The sequence below is a fragment of the Lates calcarifer genome, linkage group LG4, assembly GCF_001640805.2.
Source record: "Lates calcarifer isolate ASB-BC8 linkage group LG4, TLL_Latcal_v3, whole genome shotgun sequence".
Classification (NCBI taxonomy): domain Eukaryota; kingdom Metazoa; phylum Chordata; class Actinopteri; family Centropomidae; genus Lates; species Lates calcarifer.
Genome location: NC_066836.1, coordinates 18,504,982 through 18,526,853, shown reverse-complemented (window position 1 = coordinate 18,526,853; position 21,872 = coordinate 18,504,982). Strand labels below are relative to the sequence as shown.

General features: G+C 41.9%; 1 protein-coding gene across 4 annotated transcripts in view; it reads right to left on the bottom strand.

Moving 5' to 3' along the window:
* The window catches only part of LOC108883846 (disabled homolog 1), a 58,273-nt gene that overhangs the window by 1,719 nt on the left and 34,682 nt on the right, over positions 1-21,872 (bottom strand). For 3 of the 4 annotated variants that reach the window (XM_051070131.1, XM_018677362.2, XM_018677367.2), the window contains 12 exons: positions 16,937-17,076; positions 13,580-13,678; positions 11,538-11,669; positions 9,855-9,974; positions 9,334-9,372; positions 7,664-7,729; positions 6,171-6,230; positions 4,169-4,216; positions 3,821-3,929; positions 1,961-2,608; positions 841-968; positions 314-420 (listed from right to left, as the gene is read on the bottom strand). In XM_051070131.1, coding sequence (XP_050926088.1) covers positions 331-420; positions 841-968; positions 1,961-2,608; positions 3,821-3,929; positions 4,169-4,216; positions 6,171-6,230; positions 7,664-7,729; positions 9,334-9,372; positions 9,855-9,974; positions 11,538-11,669; positions 13,580-13,678; positions 16,937-17,076 — 1,679 coding nt within the window. In that variant the 3' untranslated portion in view covers positions 314-330. The remainder of the gene's footprint in view (positions 1-313; positions 421-840; positions 969-1,960; positions 2,609-3,820; positions 3,930-4,168; positions 4,217-6,170; positions 6,231-7,663; positions 7,730-9,333; positions 9,373-9,854; positions 9,975-11,537; positions 11,670-13,579; positions 13,679-16,936; positions 17,077-21,872) is intronic. The other variant, XM_018677368.2, reaches the window with a different exon arrangement.

Here is a 21,872-nt window from a genome sequence, read left to right as displayed (position 1 = left end):
GCAGTTTTAAATCTGACCACTAGGCAGCAACATTGTGCCTTCCTTATCTTTCATTTCGGTGACGCAGAGGGGAATAATGAGTGAAACACTGAACTAAACCAAGGCCCTTTTCCAATTGGCAGTAAACCAGTCATCCACAAGCAAAAGGAGACACATCAAGGGGACGAATGAAAATATAGAGCAGGTAAAGAAACACAGGGATGTGGAGCAATAAGAGAGAAAGAGTACACAGGAGATAAAAAAAAGACATGAAATGCCACAATATGACAGACAAAGGGGCAAATAAGAGAAGAGGGAATAATGAAATACCCACTCAGTTTTTGTTGATCTCTAGCTGTCCTCCTGTGGACAGATCTGATCCTGCGGAGGATCAGGAGCTCCACTGGGTACCGGAGAGACGGACCTGGCAACAACAGAGCCCTAAGACACACACAGAGAGAGAAAGCTGTAAAATTTCTATTTTGAAGGTTATATATATATATTGATTGAAATCATCTCAGTGTGAACCTTTTTCCTCCTACATTTTCCAGACCAAACATCTAGCAAAATGGCAGCAACTATAATTACCCTGAAAGATAATTTTACCTTATTATATATGATCTAATCAAGACACTTAAATCATCTTTGACCTTTCATGCTTAATTGACTTGACATTTTTCTGAAAAAAAAGGTAAAAATCAATCCTACTGCGTCATATTAATCACATGACATTCTACTCTGTGTAATTACATGTGATGTAGTCGAAAGCAGATCATCCATATGACAGTAATAGATTATAGCATCAGTTGTTAAATCAAATTCATGAAATTTATTGACTGGGATGTGACTCATGGCGCTCACCGATTGTTCCTCCTTAGAATTGCTGGCGTTGCCCTCTGGGTCTACAGGGGAGTGATCTGTGGGGGGGTCACTGGCCTGGGATGGGGGGCAGTCAGAAGAGGAGCTCTGCTGAGGGGCTGGAGTGGATGCTGTGAAGATGATGAGCAACATTCAGTAAATGCATTAATGAAAATACACATGAGATACAGTGGGACTCAAATGTAGAATATTGACTGTTAAATACTAATGTGTCCTGTGAATATATTTTAGCATTGCACTAGTAACATCCATAATATGTATACTGAAAAGTAGTGAATATAAATTTAAATCATGACCTTTATTGTATGTCATCCCTTCTACTTTTTTTCTATTATAGCTGACATTCTGCATTCTGTGTATTATCAAAGTAAAACACAAGTCTGTCTTGCTAAAGGTCAGTAGAGTTTTTGGTCACACACAGTTTTCTTTTTTGTGAAGCACAATGCTGAGGGAATTTCAGTTTTGCAGGAATTTAGTCATAAACTGGACAAATTAAACCTTTAACCTGATGATGAAACATCAGGGGATCACCAAAGTTATTACAATTCATCCTGTGCAGAATTTGAATGTGTGTGCCAGATTTCATGGCAAGCCATCAAACAGTTGTTGAGATATTTTTCTCAAAACTACAAATGTCAACCTGCTGGCAGCACTAGAAGATAAGTCACACAGTCACTTGTATAAATCATCTGGGAATCATAATTGTGGACAAGATTGTGGGCCAGTCCATGTCGTAAATGCTGAATTATTTCATGGAATGAGTGAAGCTTCTGATCATCTGTTGTCACTAAATGAAAAGTCAGAGGATCGCCAAAGTCACTGCGATTCATCCTCTGGGGACCATGCATATCTGTACTAATTTTAATGCCAGTCCATCCGGTGGTTTTACAATAGTCAAGGTATTTCACTAAAAACCAAAAACATCATCCTCATACTGGCGCTAAAAGAGAACTTGGATGATCAAGTTAGTGGGCTTTATCCTCTGGGGATTATGGGCATATTAAGACTATTTTAAAATGCTTTATGCTTTTATTTAAAATGACACAGATGTTGATTTAGTCAACAGTGTTTATGTAGGAAGACAATAAGTAAGAACACTTACGAGATTCAGTTGACGGTGACGTGGATGTACCTGGGCTCAAGGTCATCCTAGAAAGATCAAGGTCACTACAGCTTCCTTCCTCTTCCTGGGTCGTAGCAGATGAAGGTGGCAACAGCTGAGTGCAGGCCAGTGTGTCCGGTACACTCATGAGGCCTGGGGTCCCACACCTGCTCACTGCCGCTGACGCAACACCAGGTCCTACACCTGCTGCTCCGACTCCTGATGTAGAAGGGCCCTCGCCTGCGTCTGAGTCCATGCCGAGGCCCTCTTTACCCAGGCTCAGCTGCCTCTGGAGCAGGGCGGGGTCAGCCGTGTGCTGGGGGCTGGTGATGGCCGAGGATGGGGCTGATAGGTCGCAGGCTTGGGGGCACATGGTGGTAATGGGAACCAGGCCTTGGAGCATGGCAGCTGGGATGGCATGGCCCCCCACGCCCACGGTCTGAGCCGGCATGTAGGCCGCCATGGCCGCCCACTGCTGCTGAGTGGCTGGGAAAATGTTGGCCTGGCTCCAGATGACCGGCTGACCACCGGGGAGGACCTGAGCCACCTGGAGGGGCCCCTGCACGGGGAAGGCCAGAGTCTGAGCCTGGGTGGGAAATGGCTGCTGCGCCCACTGGGCCGCCTGCACCGGACCCATGGTCATATAGCCTGAAAAAAAAAGAAGAGAAGTAAGGAAATGATTAAAGGATATTAAGGAAGGAAAAGGAGGTAAGATAATTATGAGCACAGAACACATTTTGCTTCCTGTGATTAAAAGTTCAATAGATTGATTTTCAAAATTACAGCATGTTCCTCAATATTACAATCTTTGTCTAACAATAAGAGCAATTTAGTGCCTAATTAATGCTTAATAGCAAAAAGGTGCATTTAAGGACAGCATTTTAAAGCCATTAGACACAGCTAATAGATGTGGTGTATTTCTTTGTGGGTGTCAAACAGGCCTGAGACCCTATTTGGACCCTGTTTCTGAAATTAAAAGCACACACTGGTGGTACTGAATGATGTAGCCCATTAGCTACAAATCGCATACACTTTTCATTCCTGCTTAACAACTTCCAAAGCAGATCATAAGTTTTTGCATTGTTTTCCTGTCTTCCAAAGGGCCACAGGCTTCCATTGATTTTAACTTCAAGTAATTACCCACACACTGATTACCTTTTTTTTGTCCACTTTATGTCACTGTTGTATGGTAATGCAGCTGCAAGTAGGTGACTGTTTTGAAAGACTTCCTACTTGGAGCCTTTCAAGACAACAGCTGAGATTTGAGGGTCAGCTGCTAGAAAGCACTGACTTCATAGATTTTATTATGACAGACAGGCGCACTGGGAAAAGGATGATGAGAGTTTGGCTGATATTGCAATAAAAAAGTCACTGTTTGCTTAGGCTGCTGTTATGAAATGATGCTGGTGTGTTGTTGAATGCATAAACCATGCCCGCTTGCAAATGCGATACCATGATGAAGATGATAGCACCACTGACTTTATGTCCCAAGGAAATGTCACCTCTGCAAGTTAAGTTTAGTTTTGCATTGGAATGAATAGAAAACAATAGAAGGGCAGGAAATCAATCTGCTCAATCTACACTGCAACTGTTGAGTAAATGAGAAAACCACAACGTTAAGGGTTTTATTAAAATATGCAAAACCACTGCAATGATCCTTTAAGAAACATAACCACAGCTTAACCACATGCTGCTTGATGTGTGGTCCTCATGAAAACTCTGACAAATCTGCATCCTGCCAAATTCTGGTGTGTTTTTTTTTTTTTTTTTTTTTTTTTTTTTACAAACTAAACATCAAATATACACATCCCCACCAGCTTTTTTCTTTTTTTCTTTATATTTTTGCATCTGGGTAGTTACCTGACGGCACAGAGGTGGGGCTGAACGGGGCATACATCTCAGCAGGAGTGTGTTGCTGCTGGCGGCTGCTCCTGCTAGGGTCCAGTGTGTTGGCAGGTGATGGAGGCATCTGGGAGGCAAAGCACACACACACACACACAGATGTCACCACTATCAAAGTCACCTAAAAGTCACTGTGCTGCACATTTATCTTTAATCTGCAGCAGTGTCAGGCATTTGGGTAATTTACATCTCTGCCACTGTTCTGATGAAATGGCTGAATAACAGGTAAAACAAGATTGTAATATCTCTAACTTGTATCGAATCTGCAACCTTAAAAGAGAGTTTGATTTGTGCAGTAGTACTCACCGAGGGAGGAGTGGACATGTCGCCGAAAAGATCAAAGTGGTTGATATTCTGTACGTCAAATCAAGGGATGAGGGAGAGAGAGAGAGAGACAAAGTCCAGTGATACATCACAACAATGAGATTTGCAAAGTCATGAAACCTTGAATTTGTCTCCAAATAGGGTATGGTGGTTGCATGGGTGGGTAGGTGCGGGGAGTGAAATCTATTCACAAAGGCAGCCTGTGCTGTGGATGGCAAGAAACAACTATCCCCTCGACTCATTATCAGAAAATGGATCTAAAATGAATCTTTCATGGCTTGCTATAATTGAGTGGGTAAAAGGCTATTCAGTCCTATAAAACAGGCTCTGATTAGATATTCTTATGTCTGCCAATCAAGAGCGGGGGCCCCATGAGAGCCCGGTCGGCTTTATCATGGTGATTCTACTCTTTGAGGAGATATATACACAGAGGAGTGTGTTTATTTCATTGAATGAGTGAAAGAAGAAGCTCCTAGAACCACCCAACCGAGACAATGAGGCCACCTCACCCTATAGGCAGACGTGACCCCTGCTCTCGTCCCCTCTGTGATCCATTCGCGCTACTTAAAGGAGAGGGGACGCGGCTATGAAAGAGACTATGGGATGACTAAGTTGCATGAAATGTCTTTGGGGCCATGCACAAGCAGACAATGAATCACTGTAAAAGCACAGAAACACACGGGACACACAGGATTTGCATGCTATAAATAAACACGAAATACAAACAGAAAACAGACACAAACAAAAGAAAGAAAAGGGAAGAATCACAGCAATCAGTGTTGCACATAAACAGGGTGTTTATGTCTTCCTTGAATAAGCCGGGACATAACGGATCGCACAGTTTGCACAGCACTTTGGAACCATTGAGGGGCACAGAATGAGTCAGAATTTGGAAAAAGGTAAGCTTTGTACACAGAGGTCTCTCCCTGCAGGCACTGACACACATCAGGGGAGTTCGAGGCTCTCAAAAAGCTCCAACTGAATGAACAGACAAGCAATAACACTTAGAGATATGGAAGCGCTGCTACTTATACTGGCATGGGCTGTTCGGGCGAGATAGCGAGGGGACCGGGACAGTTTATCTGTTTGATATGCTGAGCAACAAGCACACAAACAGTGAAGGGTGGTGGAGCACTTTGCCAGGGCTGTTTTCAAAAGTTGTGTGGAAATTCTCTCTGGGTGAATGTTTGGCGAAATAGGCTTGAATAAATGTTTTTTATAAGCGATTTGAAAGATGTAATAGCGTGGTCGCGGCATGGTGGTGAAGAACTCATAAAAACCTACCGAGATGAGATGAAATACATTTGCAGTTTGATGACAGGAAGGAAATCAAAAAATGCTTTTTTGTGCTGTTTTCTTATCAAACCGATTCACAGGAGGAAAATATAGTGCTATTCATTAAGGTACAGCTTTTATGTGTTTATTTGGTGGCCTTGGTTGTATGTAACCGTGACTTGCATGCAGCTCAACCCAACACCCACCCCACCTACAAACCTCTCGTCCTCATCCTCTGAGGAAGATTGAGCAGCCACCCCTTTATTCATCTAGTCGTACCAGTCGAATGAGACCAGCAAACGAACTCCAAACTGATTATGTCTCAACCATCAGGTCATGACATGCAACAGATTCTGCACGGGATTGGATTTTGGATGCAAAGCCTGCCTCTCTAGTGTTCTGTGAAATCGCTGACATGTCTGATTTTGGTCGACCAATCAGTTAGTCTTATCTCTTAAAGCAGGCTCAGCATGACCAATGTAGCTTTGTTTTATCATCATCACAGGAGGCGGATGCAGACATAGACCTCTGTCTGACTTGTCCTTGGCTTGGGGAACGTGTTTTAAAGCCTGTTGCCTGTAATATACGTTTACTATTTAATACAGTGGTGCAAAAAGGGGGCTTAGGCCACTTCCTTCCAGAGGATCTTCAAGAGAGGTTTGCAAGTAGAAGAGTAAAGAAACAAATAATAGAAAATAAAAACACCTACAGTCATGAAATGGCGTTTTGGGACATCATAGATCCCTTCCTTCTGCTGACTGGTTGGGACCTGCATTGGATCGGAGGTCGATTCAAACGTAAGTAACAGAGCAACACCCTTTTTTCCCTTAATAGGCTGGGTATTTAAAACAAGAGCTTACAAGAACTGAAACATGTCTATTGAAATAGAAAAAGGGTACTAAATCAGTTCTGCAACATCAATTTTGATTTAGTCCATTTTTTAGATGTAATTTCATATTTTAGAGCAGTGGGATTATGCAAATTCTACAGTTGTTCTGTTGAATCAATTCTACTTAAATCAATATTGATTGCAAACAATGCTGGTTCTAAAAAAAGCCCATTGTTATTCTGCAACAGTATGTCTCAACTGGTTCATCTGCCAACAGGAAGATGCTTCCTTGGCCTACTTTGTATATTTCTCTCACATGTGAACTATCTGTTGCTCTTAACCTCGCTGCCTGTTTCTCCTGTCGCTCCCTCGACTGGTTAACTTTCAGTTACATTTTCCCCAAGTCTATTGATCTTGTTTCATTCTGAGATCAAATGGCATGGCAAGTGATTAATCTCTCTCTCTGCATCTTTCATCTTCAGAGGAATGCAAGATACAGAGAGGCAAAAAGAGCAGGAGGAGGAGGAGAGAGAGAGAAAGGGTAGGGTGGGGGGTAGGATTAAATCATACGACAGGTCCCTAGAGTTCTAGCTGGTCCTTCAAATGGTCGAAAATCAAAAGGTCAAAGTGTTGGATGTATAAAAGGAGCCTGGTATACAGGCTTTGGGTGAACTACCCAGACTAAACAACTGACCTTGACCCTGATACAGCCATTTCAGACTCAAAGGCATCATACATTTTAAACATAGAGATGCTGCCTTTTTATTTTGAGCATCTTCACATTTATAATTCCTCATATCTGAATAAAATCAAATCCCATTTTTTAATGCTAATCATGGTCAGCGATTGTTTAGTAATAACCATTCAGTGTATGTACATTCAGTAATTACCTCTCTCTCTATATATATAGGTTTTATTTTGTTAGTGGCGGAGTCTGCCATTCCTGTGTTGGATTCAAATTGCCTTCAAATGCAGGAAGGATCCACAGAAAATAATAACTGGATATAATCCAGCGATGTTTATAATCTTATTTCACTGATATCGGCAACTCTGTTTACTGTTCACTCCTAACCCCACACCAGAGCTGTATTAAATTATTGCTAACTACTGCTATTGCTTACTACAACTACTGCTGCACATTAGAAGTATTCCACTGGCAAAAAAAATGGGGTGGCTTTTACTGTAAAGAAGCTACAGGACACAGCCACATCAAAACAGAAAGCTTAGTTTGATCTTCCTCTGAATCCCCAAGAATAATCTGCACTTTGTAACTTCTTTTAAAAGGGTGCTATAAAATTGTTAGTAATACTATTATCATCTATCACAGGGTATCAAGAGGGAGGAAAAAAAGGGGGCAATGCTTGTCTTTGTACCTGATAAACGCTCTCCTCTGACTGGGGGCCACGGAGGGGTTCGTGTCCAGCCTCAAACACTATGTACTACAGAACAGAAGTAGTGGGCAAGGCGTGGAGGTGCAGAGAATAATGAGATGAGAAGACAGAGAGAGAGGGAGAGAGGTTGGCATATAAAACAGTGAGATACAACAAGGGAGTGATACATGATGAGAATAATTGAAAGCACAGGGGAGTGAGGTTGGTGTCAAGTGAGGAGTGAAATGGGATCAGGAATATAAGGGGTGTAAAAAAATGGGGCATGGGAAAGAGGAATGGGGCGATGAGGAGAGAAAGAAAAAGAGTGAGGTGGGAAGAGGAAAGAGCACAAGTATAATAGGTCAGGCAGTAGTTCAAGGCAATGTGGAGGTCTTAGCTCATGGTCTCCCTTCAACATCAGCAACGTGATGCTCCATGACAGAAGTCTCATAAGTCCTCGAATCTGTCAGTAACTCATCTGAGGTTGATATAAATAAATGTCTTTATGGATCTCAAAAAAAAAAAAGAATACTTCAGTATTTTGAGACATGTGCTTATTCACTATCTCACTGAGGATAAGATGAGATGATCTGTACAGTAACTAGACAGTTATCTTAGCTTCACATGAAGACAGAAAAGTGGGAAATAGGTAGCCTGGCTCTGTCAAATTCTGACAAGAATAACAGAATATCTTATATCCATACAAAAACTGAAGTGTAAAAATGACAATTTGCTGTTTTATGGGGGTTAATGTGCTGGACAATTTTTTGGTAACCTCCAGGAAGGTCCCACCCAAAAAACTGTCCTGCACATAATCCCCCATAAAACAACAACTTGTCATTTTTATCTTTTGCTTTTTGTAAGAACTAAACATGTGAGAGAACATATTATCTGACTTTAGATGAATTTTGTTGCCTCTGAAAAGAGCCAGGCTAGCTGTTCCCCCCATTTCCAGTCTTTAAGCTAGGCTAAGCTAACTGGCTTCTGGGTCTGTCTACAAGACAAAAGAATGGTATTGATCCCCTCATCTAACTTTAGGAAAGCAAGTGAATAAACCCATTTCCCAAAATGTCATATTATTGCTTTTAAGACTCTGGCCACAGTCTGGAGTTTTGTCAACCAACATCAACATAAATTGAAAGCTGCAAATGGAATGACTTAATGCAAAACACACTTTAAGAGCAAAGAACAGAGGTGATCTGGGAGGTGGTTGGACGTACTACTGAACATAGCATTCAGAGTAAGAGTTAGCGTTGTCTGTATTCAGTGTGAGCAAACACAGAGGAAACAAAAAATCATGTTCAGCCAAATAAATGCACAGGGCAAAAAAGAGGGGGGTAACAACCAGTCCAAGACGGGGGCATATCTTTGGAAGAAACCAGAACATTGACACAGATCAACTTAAAAAATATGGTTTTACAACACTGCACTGGCAAATGGGAGTTGAATGGTTGAACAAAACTGTCCACTAGGATGATCTACTGTGTATTACTGGAATGGTGGAATATCATGAATCATTAATTCAAGCAGATCAGTGACTGGTGAGGATATTTAAATTAAGGATTAATTGATTTTTTATTCCAAGCTTTAAGAGTGAAAACAGCACCAGTGAGGCTAGAAAAGCATCAAAGTCAGCAGTGTTTTGCTTCTGCTCTGTGTGCCTATGGACCTACCTGGTAAACTGGATCGTCCACTTCATCCTCCAGGATGGTCTGTATGGGTTTGGGACAGAAGGCAGATGACACATTTTGTTTTTCATCAGTAATTTTGAGAATTCACAGTCTCATTAGAAAATAAATGGATGAAGAACAGAAAACAGCAGCAAAATACATTAATCTTAGTCTGTCTTTTCCTGCAACCAAGCATAATTACAGCTTGACAGCGCATTAAGTTTTAATGAAGCAGCGATTCACTGCATCACAAACACACCAACACATACCTCTCCTGTTACACATATCCGACTCTCATGAAAAAAAGCATCCAAACCTGTTGCATCTCCATTATATTTAGACATTCAAAACAGAAATCAATGGTGCGGACAAACAAAGTCTGTGATGCACTTCAGAGGAAGCTTGGAAGTGTTAAGATATCTGTTGTGTGAATGTATTGCTGGCTGAGTTGTAATGTGTGATCTCGCCTCCAAATGGGAAATGAAACTGAGAAAAAAGCAAAAAATGGCCTCAGACTGTCCTACCTGGTAAACCGCCTGCTCACACTGTTTGTCCTTCTGCGCCTTCTTCTCCATCTCCTCCCGCTGTTTAATGTCGTAGATGAGCGTGAAGAGGTCGCGCAGGTCAATGATAAGAGGCTCCGCCTGGATGGGAGAAGTGGAGAAACAAGGAAGAGGAAGAAGAGAATGTGGAAAATTAAGAAATGGAATCGAGAAAGAGGGAAGAAAGGAATGGGGGAGAAATGGACAAAGGAAAAAAGAGAAGCAGGGAAAGATGGGAGGCGTAAAGCGAGGAGATCCAGCAGAGCAAAGAGCAATGAAGAGCAGTGTTGAGGAAAACGGGTCAAAAAAATGCAAAAAGGAGGTTTCTTAACAGTTTTGAAAAATAAGCTGAAAGCTTTTAGGAATAACCTTTAAAAACAAATAAACCCTTAAACGGAATTCTGAGGTGAGTAAACGGAAAACTGTGACTGGTATATTTTTAAATGTATTAGCCCATATTTATTATTTTTAACCACCCACTTGAGTCCTTGGAATTCAGTTTATTATACAACATCCCACTCATGAATGAAAGCATATTTCCTCCTCTCCTCCTAAATTATATCTTCTCTCCTCCAAGAGCACCAGTGATTGTGAGGAATACCAAAAGCATTAATTTTCTTTAAACTTAATGAATATGTTTTTGTGATGGGGAGTGACCTTTATGTATTTTATCTTTTTTATCCATGTGTTTTTGTTTTATTTATGTAGTTATTGACATATTTTATGTTATTTTAGTCAGTCAATTTACACGGAATAGATGTGAATGTATGTATAGTCTGAATGTTTGGTGTGTGGCTCCAACATAGTCTCTCCCAAAAGTAAACTCCAAGCTCAGCGCAGCAGGGAGTGGGGAGTGATGATAATAATTCTATCTATCAGGTAAATACATGGTAAATACATCTGACTTGAATACTAGCAAAGTGGATAAGTAGAAACTAGCATTAATGGTGACACGCTCCATGTTAATATTGGCACTGGTCTATTTCTTAGAGCAGAACAGCAAAATGGTGTTAAAACTCAAAGCACAGTTTCCTGCGTCACTGTCATTTAGAAATAAATCAACAGCCAGTTCATTTTTACATGGAACTGAAATGGCCTCCAATTCATAATTCACTGCACATTCACACCACAGCAATCTTTTGGGATTTTTTTTCTTCACTTCCTACACTGTTTAAACCAGATTCCACACTTTTCCACTGGGGGTTCCCCAGCCAAGTTTGAAGATCTATAGACTTCACATATGAGACTTGAACTTGAGTGACTCTTAGGTCAGAAAATGAGGATTTGCCTCCCTCCAGACTTGACTTCAGGCTTGAAAGAAAGATCAGTGAAGTCTCAAATTCTAACCATAAGAGTTTTTTTTCTGACGGTACGAGACAGGCCTTGCATAGCCACATAGCCTGAATATTTAATCATTAAGCCTATGCACTAAAAGGACTTAGTCTCAGCTATATAAAAACACTACTACCTTAACATAGCTTTAAAAGGACAATGTTAAAATCTTGTACAATTGTACAAACAGCATTTAGAGATTTAAAAAGACTTGCATCTTGACATGCAATCTGCTGATGGAATCTTGTGACCTGATTTGTCATTGTCATCAAGGACTTGAGACTTTCCTCCAAAGATTTAAAATCAGCTCTAGCAGAATGGAAAAGTACTCACCGACTGTGCAGTCTTGATGGCCACAAACCTGTGGTGGCCCTCTTTCCCACAGACATAGCCAAAGGCCCGGTGGTCCCTGGTGTCCTTGGCGATGTAGCTGATCTCGTGGACTGAGTGGTGATGCAGGAGCACCTAGACGACAGAAATCCAAAGTGTTTGTACAGGAAATACCATGTGGGCCAGATGAAATATGGTAATCAAACATCTACTGTATGTCTTTTTATTCTTGAAGATGCAAAAAACATGTCTTGTTTAATTTGAAAATCTGCCTTTTGATATAATGTCTTACAATAAGTGCCGTACACTGTGTTGGCAGAAAAAGTAGGTCAAACCTACATTAAACATCTTTGCATATTGTTAAGCCAAATGCAACCAACCAACACAGAGTGAGCTTAAAAGTCTCTGACAGGAAATTTCAAATTTGTTACACAGTATGTTATAGATAACATAGTGACTACAGAACTGGCTGTCTGCCATCAAGAATAAGAAACTAATAGCATGATATTGTTTTAGATTTGGTGACTTTTTTATTTTCAGCTTTGATATGAACAAGATTTGAGATGCTGTGATCATTCATAGAGAAACAGCATACCAGTAAGCAAGAGACAAACCCATTTTCTATATTTACTGAATGATTTATTCACAACATCGGTGACACGAACCAAAAAGCTCACAAAACATAACCACACATACATATATACACACAGAGTAATTCAGCTGTCACTCAGGCACACCTACCTGCTGCTCCTCTATTAGCAGAGATAAGCTTAAGCACTGGGGAGGAGCTTTTATTTGAATATTAGCCGATACTCAGTCCCCAGTAACGCCTCAGATTAATGTTAAATACAAAACTAATATGACTAGTCTACTTGATTCAGCAGAGAATCATGTCAGCTTTACATAAAGTATTTCCATCTAAATGCTTGCTGACGCTGCCTGCACTGGAGTGATCCCCATTTCCACCATAATCACTCAAGAGGGATATTAAGTGTGGAGTGTTATTTACTGCCAGTAATCAGTAAATAAAATGAAGAGCATTAGGGGGCATGATTTCCAAAACAACAAATGAGCTTGTCAAAAGCTGGTGAGCTGGTTGGTGGCGGCGGGAGGCTTAATGTTCTTTTTCATTACAGGCGAAAGACACGCCGCTATCACCACTGGTCATATTGAAAAGAGATATTATCAAAGATGGGTATTTTTTGGGAATAAACGATTGGTAGTAGGGTGGGGGTCGGCAGCCATGGGACAAACGCCGTTGCATAATTATCAGTTTAGCACTAACGACAGCTGAGGTGGAGCCACGGTGTAATTAGCATTAGCGGCAATGATCATTAAGGGGTGGAACTGAGTGCTAATTATCGGTTAGCGCTGATGAGCAGAGTGGGCCTATCTAGCCAACACTGCGCCCCAGGACGGGGGAGTGCTGAGCCCCTCTATCATCCTGTAATGGAACAGCAGGCCTATGAGTCCGCCAGGGGGATGGAAGCCAGGATGGAGGCGGAAACAGCCCGTCTCATAACATCACCATAACATTGCTCACTGCGCGATCATTAGCAGGCAGACAGGGCCTGGGTGATCTTAAGTAGGTCCCGCAGCATACCCCTAGTCATACTAGGGTATATGTTAAACTACTTTACTCAGGGTCAAATATCAAATGCAAGATCTGCAATTTAATGCTGTCAAGTTCAATTTTTAGGAGCTAAAGGGCAAACTGTCCTGTGGAAAGCGTGTTATTGCTTATTTTTGCATTAGTTTGGAGAAGAATTTAGATTTTTGCAAATGCAGCGATGAAAATGGCACATTCTATTTCAGCACAACCTTGTGAGTCATCTTACTTCTGTGCAGGTATTGCCGCTGTACTAATATGTCAACCGTGCCAGCAAGGCTTACAAGATGGCGGCCCTGGCAGCCGTTGTGAACTGAACCGTGCAAGCGTCTGCCCTCTGGATGTCCTATACCGTAGGTTCACAGAATAGCAGCTGGCAGAGGCCTCACAGTGAAGCTCTGCCACAGCGGAGCCCACTCGCTGACATGCTACTCACCCCTGATCTTTCACAGTAAATCTTGATCCCGCCGAAAGACACCGTCAAGAAGACTCTCTGCTTGTGCTCCCCTTTGGAACGTGCTGAGGAAGCCATTCCCTGCAGGAGATTAAAGGAAATGACATGAGGAGATGAAGGGATATGAGCTTAGCGTGAAAGACTGCGAGTCTTCTTCTCTACCGACTCAGGTGAGTGTAACAGTGGGAGATGGAGGGGGAGAGATTGAGGGGGAGATTCGGGAGGAAGATTCAGGGGTAGGGTGACAGGAGTTACATAAGGTGTGATAGGACAGAATGTTCTTTCATGTGCCTTTTCTTGAAGCTTCACTCTCACAGGAATTCACACGTTACCTTGTGCAGTGAGTCTTATTATTATTTTCCAAGCACCTTTCTTCTCTCCCTTTTCTTAAAGTAGGTCTACTGCACTTCAACTTGACACACACAAGTGCTAGCTAACAACAATAAGGTGAGATTTGCTGACAGAAAGGAACGCGCTGCTGACCGACCAGCTCGTTCTGGCAACTTCACATAGTGCTGACTGAACAAGCAATCCAGCCTTTGAAGTATGTTTTTCCCATGGTTCTCAGCAGATCCTTTTTCTTATAATCTCTATAACTCTAATAAAGAAAACAATTAACATTTCCACCGTGTTCCATTTGACGCGACCTGTGTGTTTGACATGTCTTTCATAGAACAAAGCCTGTGTGAGAAGAGAGGAGAAGAGAGAAGAGGGAAAAACAGAGGAGATAAGAGGAGAAGAAAGACCTGCCTGCTGTGCTGAATATGTCTGACAAAACTGTAGACCCAGTTACACTGATGAGAGGTTGACCTCTTCTGTGCATCAGCTACAGTCCACCCCAGACTTTTTCTTTTAAAGCTGAGCTAATATTTAAAACCATGGCCATCACATCTCTGCAGGGAGACCGTGAAGAAAAAAATATCCATCCATCGTCATATACATACAGTATATTAATGAGAAAATGGGATAAAAGGAATATAAAGAGAGGAAGAGTAAAGAGAGGATAAAGAGCAGAACAAGCAACAGGGATAAGAAAGAGATGAAGTGAGTGAGAAAGAGGCAGGCGGGTGGGAGAGTCGATGGATGTTGTCAATCAGCCATCGGCTTCTCCATTTGGTGGATTAGTCCTCAAGGCAGTAAGAGGAAGCTCGATAGAGACCCCGTCCCTTCCTCTATCCCCTCTCCAGATAATAGCAGGTCTGTATCGACTGCTCCATTGACTGCAACTGGCTGGTGGCTGGTGACTACTGGAGTCATGTGGAGGGCACTGCTGAAATGTCAGATCAAGGCAGCGAAAAAGTTGTTTTATTGGACATATCACTTTGAATGGATATGGGTGATGAAAGGCTTTGCTTTCTGGCTATATTGCTCTTCTTGTAGGGCTTCCCACACATTTAAGCTCCAGCAAAATCTGTGAGAAGATACTCAAAAAGCCATACATATATATCCTCTTTTGGAGAAGGATTTATCCCGCAGCCACCTACTGCACAGACGCTTATATCCTGCATTTTCCCCAACAAAGAGTAAAACTCAAGAGGATACAGAGTAAACTTCTGAGAAGAGGAAGCATGTTATTTCTGAATAATATATTGTTAATTGCCCATTTGCTAAACCCCTCCCCTGAACAGCAATTGTCTATTCATAGTATAGCAACTGTAACTAAACACATTGTTTGTCTTTCGTAATATTAGCTGCAGTTATTAGCATGTCCAGCTGACTGGTACAGTACCTACAGTAGTACCTAAGTGGTAACAATTACTTGCAAGGCCAGGCTATATTATTTCTGTGGTTAGAGGTTATGTTCATTAGCACATCCGCTGTATAGTATTTCCTCACTGTGAGGAAGCTGGTCATGGAGGCTAACGTTGAGTAAGGCTAACTCTGTCTTACTCAGCTGGAGTAAGGTTTGGTTTACTCTCCAGCAAACTCAGCTAAACATGTTATCTGAGCTAGCTTTGCATTTACAAAACACATTTGTTTTCATTTAAAAAGCCTTAACCAATGCTTTGTTACAAGTGAAAGATACTGTTTGAAAATACAAACAAAATACAATTATAAATCCCCTGCTTATCCATGTATGTAAATTAAACAGCTAAACAGCATTATGTGATTTTACATACTACTGGGATTAACTAACTGTTTCTTCATTTCCATGTCTTCTACAGGGATTATTGACTGTTGATGATGCTGCATGATGATGCATCTTTTACCTGAAACATGTCACTTTAACCTCAGTGTTTTGGCACAATATCATATGTATCCATGTTGTGTATATTTAAGACCCCTTTTACTCATTTTGAGTCAGATCTTCTGGAGACATTAAAAAAGTCAAATGAAGCCAGTGGAGCCAATGTTAGCTAGTTAATTAGCTCGCTAACTACAACTGATAACATCTGCTAGCACCAGCACTGGCAACAAATGAGAAGCCTGCTTTTGTCCATCTCCCTTAATATCAGGATCCCATTGTGTTGAGTTAAGAATAAGAATAGAACTAAAAATTTCAGGTAGTATCTACCCCATTACCACTGTAAGATACATGTGAGAGAATGCAAAGCTTAACAGTAAGGGTGGTGGGCCTTACAGATGAGTGAATTTACAGACATTTTAGTATACATACTTCAAAATAAGTTCAAGAATCCTTAACCATTTCATCCACAATCACCAGTGTTCAGACCTTTTCCCCAGCTTTGTCACTTACTGTGGGGCTGAATATGACCTAATTTACTTGCAACATTCTGTTAATATTATCTGGGTCACATTATCGCAGTTTGCATATGTGTGCAAGTATGGACTTTGTTGTAAAAATAGAAGACTGTTACTGACATGAGAAGACATACAAGAGTCAGACAAATTGGGGGGGTAGTGTTCTGGCAGTCACAGGCTAAAAAGTGAAAATTTTCTACTTAAGTGAAATACTACTTTGAGTCTCAGAATAGGAAACCGGTTTGCCTCCAAGGTCAAAAAAGCTGTATGAATAAATGTGGAGAGCTTTGAGGAGCATTACTAAAAATACAGCAGCCTATTAGAGGGAAAATAAAGTAAAGTTGCTACAATTTTGCACAAGAAATAAAACCAACCTTACAGTAGCTTGCTACATGACAAAGAGCTACAGAATAATATGGCCGGACTTATATTTGTTCCGTCTGGTCAGTTCTTTACAGAGCTCCAGTGAGTCATAGACAGGACAAGACAGCTCCCATGACTCATTCAACAGACAATACAGTCATGCCCGAGCATGCTTTTTCAAAATCTGTCTGAGATGAATGAAGAGGCTCAATGATGTCCCCGCAGATACACACACACACACACACACACACACACACATACACAAGTCTGCACCTTCAGCTTCATCATGGAGTCCTGGCACAGCTTGTCCCCGCGCGCTGCTGTCACCTCATCAATCCCGATCAGCTTGGCCTTGTACCGCACACCATCTCCACGGAAACGCTTAATAAGCCCCGCCTCACTGCGGTCCTGACCTGCGGCGGGAGAGGAAGACAGAAGAAGAGAGAGGACAAAAATAAGAGGGAGAAAATGAAAGAAAGAGTGATTATAGGAAACAAGGATGTGTGAGCTCAACTGAATTCTGCAACTTAAGTATCATGCCCTGCTTATGCAGTATAGGAGCCACTGAATGTGGGTGTGTGTGCAAGTGTGTGTGAGCGTGTGTGTGTGTGTGTGTGTGTGTGTGTGTGTGTGTGTGTGTGTGTGTGTGTGCACCGGTATAAATATTTATGGAATAGGAAATTCAGAATGAATAGCAAATTAGCAGCAGCAAGCAAAGATTGAAAGAAAATTGAACCTGAAATTGAAAATGAAGTTGGACTAAATGAGAAAACAACTGGAACACTACAGGCCACTTTACCATCATCTATTGCAGGGAACTGTGGGGCATTCACACACAAAGCAAGGGTGGAAGGTCATAGGGTGGTAGTGTGGGGGTTCTTACTCCTACACCTCACCCACACCCACAGTTCCCATGGGGGCTATTGGTGGTGTCAAACCAGCTTGAATGGCTGCTATTGAGAGGAATCATCTCGGTCCAGCGCTCACCCACAATCCACCAGTCCCTGCCTGGGTGATGGATGTTGGGTGGTGGCAGGAAGGTGGTGTGAGATCGCGGGGCGTTTGCAAGTGTGTGTCTGGAAGGCCTTGGGCATTGTACTGTCATCCCCTCCCTTCTCCCTCCCATCCCTGTTGCTGATTATTCTGTCTGTCTATCTCTATAGCTGCCCTGACACCACCTTGACACTGACACCTTTCTCATTTTGTCTCCGTGCTGTCTGCCGTTGTACCGTTTTGATTATGTGGGTGCGAGCCTCGAGCGCTGTCTCGTGCGTCTACAATGTACAAACCATCCACTCGTAACCTGTGCAGGGTTTGTCAGCTTCAACGCCAGCTCCCACAGCATTTACAAGAAGAGATAGCAGGATTTCAAATCAAGGTCACCAGCACCTTGGAGAATTTAAGAGTTTTCAGGCCCCGTGGTCGCTCAATTCTAGGTCACGAGCTCATACAGTACATCAGTTAACGGCAAATTTAAGTGGCTGGCTAAGCTGTGCGCAAGAAGAGAGCAAGCTTTAATATCCCTAACAGAGACTGTCAGGTTGCACTCAAAGGCAGTATTACACCAAAATGAGCTTATTCCACCCAGAAACACACGGTATTACCATCCATACTACATCTCCCCTGACACAAATGGAATTTCTCTTTCCATCTCTGCAATTTCCAAGGCAAAAATAAAAAATAAAAATTAGAAATTTAGAAAAAGAAATTAGGGGGTTTGTGCAAATGGAGAAAAAAATTGTCTTAGTTCTAACGCAAGTGCTTGTCTTGGCTATGCACACCCTCTTACTAATTCATGAGGGCACAATTCTCTAAAGGGGGGGAGGGCTTGACGATGCTAAAGTCATTAAAGTCTCTAAGCAAGTGAATGTCAAATCTGGGTCTAATTCAGGCTTGTTTCTCTGCCAGGGGATAATGAGTCTTATATACAGCCACTGTGTACCTCCAAACATTAACCAGACGAAGCCTGGCACGCATGCAGCAACCGTGTGGAGAAATGAACATCCAGACGTTGATGACAGACTCACTGAAAGGACTAACTGCAGACACTGCTCTCACATACAGTACATGATTGCAGCAGTGCCGTTGCTTAAACCCTACATGACAGATGGAAGAGAGGGTGGACCCCTGCGATAATTATTGCTGTACCTGATTCAAACCATTCCTCACACAGTGACTGTAGCCTACTCATACAGTATTATGCGTTCCATCCTGATTTTACTGACTCATACACTCTGTAACGTAATGTAAAATGCATGCTGCTCCAGTTGCATTTTAAACACGATCGGTCGAATTCAGTGCAGCTCTCTCAGATGAGCTTTAACCAGATGTTCTGTGCCATTTGTTTCTTTACATACAGCGTGCCATTTCCCCTAATAACACTTCAGGAGAGATTTAGAGGTTTATGCACAGATCCTCAAAAAAAGTAGGCCTTGCATACCGAATGAGAGTCTTGACACAGTGGCATAACTCGTACACTACGTGCTCTGGGTTCAGATCAAGACGAGCGAATGTGCTGTATTTGAAAACTAAAGAGCTGCGGGGCATGCTGTTTCATGTTGTTACACACTGTAAGAAAGGAGAGGAGAGAGGGAGAAGGTGTGTGTGTATATGTGTGTGTGTGTGTGTGTGTGTGTCTCTGTGTGTGTGAAGGGGGTGACACATACTCCCCTTGCTTTCTGGATTCACAATTACCCAAGGTTGAACGCTCCTCACAATATTTCTGGCCTATAAGCCTGATGCTCATAATTTGTATGACAGAGGGTTGCCTAAAGTATTGTCTACTGTTAGTCTGCATCTAAGGTTATCCTACACATTGCACAACATGCCTGCCATTTGAGAGCCCTGCTCGGGTGCATGCGTCCTGTGTTAGAATCTCTGTTACATCTCTTTTCTTGTTGCCCTCATTTTCCAATAATCTAATAAAAACACTTAAATGCCATAAAATAGCAAATTCTTCAGAAATGGAGCAGAAAATTAACAGCTAGGAAGTCAGAAGGTTCCAAATCAAACACTATAATCCCCCCACCTGACACATAGGCCTTGCACCAGGACCATGGAGAGAACAATTACTGTTAGCCCTGCTCCATACTGTTTCAGGGTTTGTCTCTGATCACAGTGTTGCATCCTCCTCCTTGCCACACTAGAATGGGGACAGTGAAGGGACAGATGGCAACAGATGGAGAGTCAGAAGTGCCCCTCCAGATATAAGGACTTGGCAACAAGAAACTTTTTGTTGGGGATCCGGGCATCGAGGCAGCTTAACCTTTGAACCCTCTCTGAGTGTGTATCTGTGTCTGCTCGTCTCCCTCCATCGACGTCCCTGTCTGCCAGTAGGACACACACGCCATCCCTTTAGCAGTAATGAGAGTATATCGTGATGCTTACTGAGCCATACTTTCACCTACATGCAGTGTGTAATATTAACAATTATTTTATGCGTCTCTGCACAGGACATTTGACGTCCTTAAAATGAAAATGCTAGGTAACGTGCTCTCAGTGCAGGGGGCTGATGACTTTAAGCAGTAGTAAAGAGAATGGCCATCTGAGGAGGGCAAATCTGTCCCCACCATCTGCCTCCCTCATGTGCACAAAATACTTTTCATAAGCCTCAGCAAACACACAGACATTTATAAACATTAAAAGCAGCACGTGTTCCTTTGTCCAACCCACACTTATATCAAAATTCCTCTACCCAACTCTGGCACTAAACACAAAATCAAGGTTTTGGTTAAATGACTGATCGTTAAAGCAGTTACAGAGTTAATGAGGGGTATTGTGTGCATCACCAATGCAGTGGACAGACCATTGACTCACTGCAGAGTTACATGCAGGTATTGATGTGTGCTGGGTGTTGATGGGGGAGATCGTTCGCTGGTAGGGGCTACACTATGTTATTATCACATTGATGGTGAAGCAGCGTAATGAAACAGTTGGATAAGCATACCAACAAATGATTCTGTCAAATGGAAACAGTGTTTGAACATGGTGAAATGGTTAGTATTTGTACTGCCTGTTACAATATTTCCAATGTCATACACTGGGTACAAGAGGTGACTGGTGATTTAATCTGCTGTTTGCCTCTCTCTGTCTCTTTCTGTGTCTGTTTGCTGTGTCTCTGTCCTTCTGCCCCTCTCTTTCTCTCAATGTCTCGCTGTCCTCTATTCCTTGTCTCTCTTTTTGAAATGAATCATTTTTTGTGCACAGATTATAGTGGGAGAGCAACAGTTGCTATGGAGATGGAGTAAAGTCACGCATGTAAAGCAATTCTCTTGATGGGTAGAGGGGAGCTTTGGCTTTACAACAGGAGTCAGAGTTTGCTGCAGTGAGATTTGATATTTCCAGATGGTTTTGAAAGGAGTGACAATTGGAGGTACTACGACATTAGTGAAACAAAGCACAAAGCAGTATGTCCACTGTGTCCTGTTACTGTAATATTGGGTTTTATGTCTTTTTTTACTACCATAAATGTTCTGTTTTCCTCTGAAATGCACTAGAAGAGAATACATTAAAAGACTGTCAATAGTCTATATTTTTCTTATTGTTGACAAATCTCATAAAAGGATCAACACAACAACAACAACGAATTGATTTATTTAACAAGTGTTGCCTGTGTAGCCAACAAAAACCATAACTGTGCAATTGCATGAATGAGTAACACATTACAGTGACGTGATATTTTTTCAGTAACAAGTAGTGTAAGGAATTATAGTGAAGAATAACTGCTTTGCTGAGTAGTGGATGAAGGCATGATATATCAATTTTGTCTGTTTACATCAAGTCTTATTCAGTAAGCCTTAACCTGGTTCAGGAGCTGGAGGTTTTAAGAGGTGGCTAGCCTGAGCCGAAAGTAGAGAAAAGTGGCTTCAAATATTCCCAAACTTGTCTTATTTAGTGACTGTCTTCCCATAAAAAAAAGACCCTCTAGGTTGTTTCTACAAGTGGTCTTTCACAGCCTATAGTTTTATTGTTAAGTGACATCTGATGGTCATGTGAGACAGGCAAATGTCTCCAAAACAACATGTTTACATTAAGGTCCTCTAGTGGCTGATGTAATTATTACAGCAGTAAAGGAGGAAGCCACAAGACATTATTAGCGACAGTGTAGGTAGTAGGTCGGGGTGGATGGACAGGTCGATAAAACACTGGGTATTAATCAGGAAAACACTGTTTCCCGTAACCATGACCACGATCAGTCTTAACTATGTGT